This window comes from Sinocyclocheilus grahami, unplaced genomic scaffold, assembly GCF_001515645.1.
Source record: "Sinocyclocheilus grahami isolate Dianchi unplaced genomic scaffold, SAMN03320097.WGS_v1.1 scaffold948.1, whole genome shotgun sequence".
Classification (NCBI taxonomy): Eukaryota; Metazoa; Chordata; class Actinopteri; order Cypriniformes; family Cyprinidae; genus Sinocyclocheilus; species Sinocyclocheilus grahami.
In genome coordinates this window covers 10,792-14,197 of record NW_015506127.1, presented here as the reverse complement: position 1 = coordinate 14,197, position 3,406 = coordinate 10,792, and the positions used below count along the sequence as shown (strand labels likewise).

At 41.2% G+C, this 3,406-nt stretch overlaps 1 protein-coding gene across 1 annotated transcript in view; it reads left to right on the top strand.

The window, feature by feature from the left end:
• Positions 1-2,723, top strand: part of LOC107564582 (neurexin-2-like) — a gene marked incomplete at its 3' end in the record, with an annotated part of 375,377 nt that extends 372,654 nt beyond the window's left edge. The window contains exons 11-13 of the mRNA XM_016249689.1: positions 273-437; positions 594-630; positions 2,533-2,723. Of these exons, the coding sequence (XP_016105175.1) occupies positions 273-437; positions 594-630; positions 2,533-2,723 (393 nt within the window). The remainder of the gene's footprint in view (positions 1-272; positions 438-593; positions 631-2,532) is intronic.
• Between the last annotated feature and the right edge of the window lie 683 nt (positions 2,724-3,406).

Genomic DNA, 3,406 nt, shown 5'->3' with positions numbered 1-3,406 from the left:
GTGTGTGTGTGAGTGTGAGTGTGAGTGTGTGTGTGTGTGTGTGTGTGTGTGTGTGTGCGCGTGCGCGCGTGCGTGCATGTGTGTGTGAGTGAGAGTGTGTGTGTGAGTGTGTGAGTGTGAGTGTGAGTGTGTGTGTGTGTGTGTGTGTGTGTGTGTGTGTGTGTGCGCGCGTGCGTGCATGAGTGAGAGTCTGTACTGCCCTCTGTTGTGTGTGTGTGTGTGTGTGTGAGAGAGAGAGAGTGTGTGTATCTGACCGCTCTCTCCTGCTGCAGGTAAAGGTCCAGAGATCCTGACGGCCGGTCAGAAACTGAATGATAACGAGTGGCACTCAGTGAAAGTGGTCCGGCGCGGGAGGAACCTGCAGCTGTCTGTGGATAACGTGACTGTGGAAGGTAGAAACTCATTCTTCATCAAGCTTCATTTGCTCATGAGCTCAGGTGGGAGGAAGATGAAACTGCAGTTTAATAGCAAACAGTGACTATTTAAAGCCCCGAACCCCACCCACCACAGAAACATCAGCCAATCAGAACGCACAAATGAGTGACAGACACAGCATTTCTGATTAGCTCCTTTTATGACTTTCTTCTTTTTAGCTAGTGGAAAGAAAACATCTGAAATACACATTGAAGTGTTTGTTATTAGACTTCATCTATTTGCGTCTGTAGATTTGAATTACTAAACATATCTTTAAAGAGTTTTTCCTGCACTTCAGCAGCACTTACAGACACCAAGACTTAGAGTTTTTTTCCTCTGTACGTTCTGAAGGTTTTTACTGTGGGGTTTGTTCATATTTCATTCACATGAGGTTTTATAACATTTTATTCCTAAAAACATGTGCATGCAGTTCATGTTGAGACTTTGGTATCTTGACAGATCTGAGCTCAGTCTGAGATCTCTTCTGAAACTCCAGAGGAGACTGAGATTGCGGAGCTCATTTTCAGCAAAGGTCTGCATTTGCATCACGTGGTTTTCCTTGAGAAATAATTGAGATATTAAAGAGATCTTTCTGTGAATAACAAGTTTTGCTTTGCGTTAACAGTGTTATTTTAGTATTATTTATGTACTATTATTGTATTTATTAATATTTAGAATTGCCATTTGGTTTTATAATTTCAGTTTTCAATTAAATTTTAATTGTAGTCATTTTTTTGTGCTTTTGTCACTTTTTAAATATATTTTTTGTAGATTTCATTTATTTCAGCTTTAGTATTTATAGTCCTTAAACTTAAGATAAAACCATTGCTTAATGGCTTGTTTGTGAGTGTTATTTTAGTATTACTTCTGTACTGTTACAGGAATTATTAATATTTAGAATTTACTTTTTGCACATTGATTTATATTTTCATTTGAGTAATGTGTGTGCCTTTTATATTTAACTTTTCTTTATACTTTTGTAGATTTATTTTTATTTAAGTTTTAATTTTAGCAGTACTTCAGCTTAAATGTATCTATAATGTAAACGTTATTTTTAGTATTATATACAGATATTTATTCATATTTTGAATTGACATTTCTTTTTTATGCTTTGTTTTTATTTTAATTTTAGTTTAGGTTTTTGTAATTTTGTTATGTGCTTTTGTACTTGTTATTGTTTATAATTTTAATATTTAATCATATTTTATAGGTGTAATTTATTTTCAGTTTCAGACATTTTAGAACTTGAATAGCTTTAGCGCTCCTCGTACTTGGCTGCAGATCTCCTCTCAGGTGCATCTGGTGAGTGCTAATGGTACAGATGGAGATAAGCGTGTGAAATGAAGATGAGCAGCAGCTTGTTTGTCAGTGCAGAAGGTTTGTATGTGTGGAAGACGAGTGAACACTGACTCACCTCACACACAAGCCCTGCAGAGACTCTGATTGTTCTGGAGAACTGTGTTTCTAAGCAACAGATGTGCGGTGTGGGAGCCAGAGCCGTGTTTAAAGTGCTTCGGCGCAGTCATTGTTCACGCCGTTACGAGCAGTCAAAGAATGCAGCTCATTTTTCACAGTTTTTATCTGCGACGAACACAATAAATGCAGTGTTTTATAATCAATATTTGAAGGGAAATTACAGTAAACGCGGAGAAAACACCAGAGAGCAACATTTACTACGGTATTAGAATAAATAGAGCGCAGGAAATGAGTTTCATTCAGGCAAGAGTGACTCGCTCATTTGTGCTGCGAAAATAAGGACACAGTTCAATCAGAACTCAAAATATAAAACCTTTCTAGAGCTGCTGAACTCTAAAGTAGACAAACAAGTGTGGCATATTCAGAAATCTGCTTCAGTGCGCGAGCATTGTTAAGAAAATCACCTTTATTTAGATTAAATAGTGTATATTAGACTAAGCAAAAACTGCATGTACAAATGCACACTAAGTTTACTGTATGTTGAGCGCAAAAATGTGTGTTTGTTTAGTCTAAATAAAGAATAAATAAAGTGCCGCTGTCAGTGGTGAAAACACAATTATTTCACTGACTCAGCGTTCTGTTAGGGTTTGATAATATGAATCTCAGCGCGTGTTTGAGGTGACCTGTGTGTGTGTGTTTCAGGTACGTTCACTATGTGTTTGACCTGGGGAACGGCCCGTCTCTGATGAAGGGAAACTCGGAGAAGCCGCTCAACGACAATCAGTGGCACAACGTGGTGGTTTCACGCGACACCAATAACGTACACACGCTCAAGATCGACTCTCGCACCGTGACACAGCACTCTAACGGAGCCAGGAACCTGGACCTCAAAGGTACCACACACACACACACACACACACGCTCACACACACACTAACACACTCACACACTCACACACACACAGACACACACACACACGCTCACACACACACGCTCACACACACACGCTCACACACACACGCTCACACACACACGCTCACACACACACGCTCACACACACACGCTCACACACACACGCTCACACACACACGCTCACACACACACGCTCACACACACACGCTCACACACACACGCTCACACACACACGCTCACACACACACGCTCACACACACACGCTCACACACACACGCTCACACACACACGCTCACACACACACGCTCACACACACACGCTCACACACACACGCTCACACACACACGCTCACACACACACGCTCACACACACACTAACACACTCACACACTCACACACACACAGACACACACACACACACACACACAGAGACACACACAAACACACAGACACACTCACAGACACACAGATACGCTCACACACACACACACACTCACTCACACACACACGCACACATGCTCACACACACAAACACACAGACACACACACAAACACACAGACACACACACAAACACAAAAACACTCACAGACACACAGACAAGCTCACACAAACACGCTCACACACGCTCACACACACACACTCTCTCACACACACACACACACAC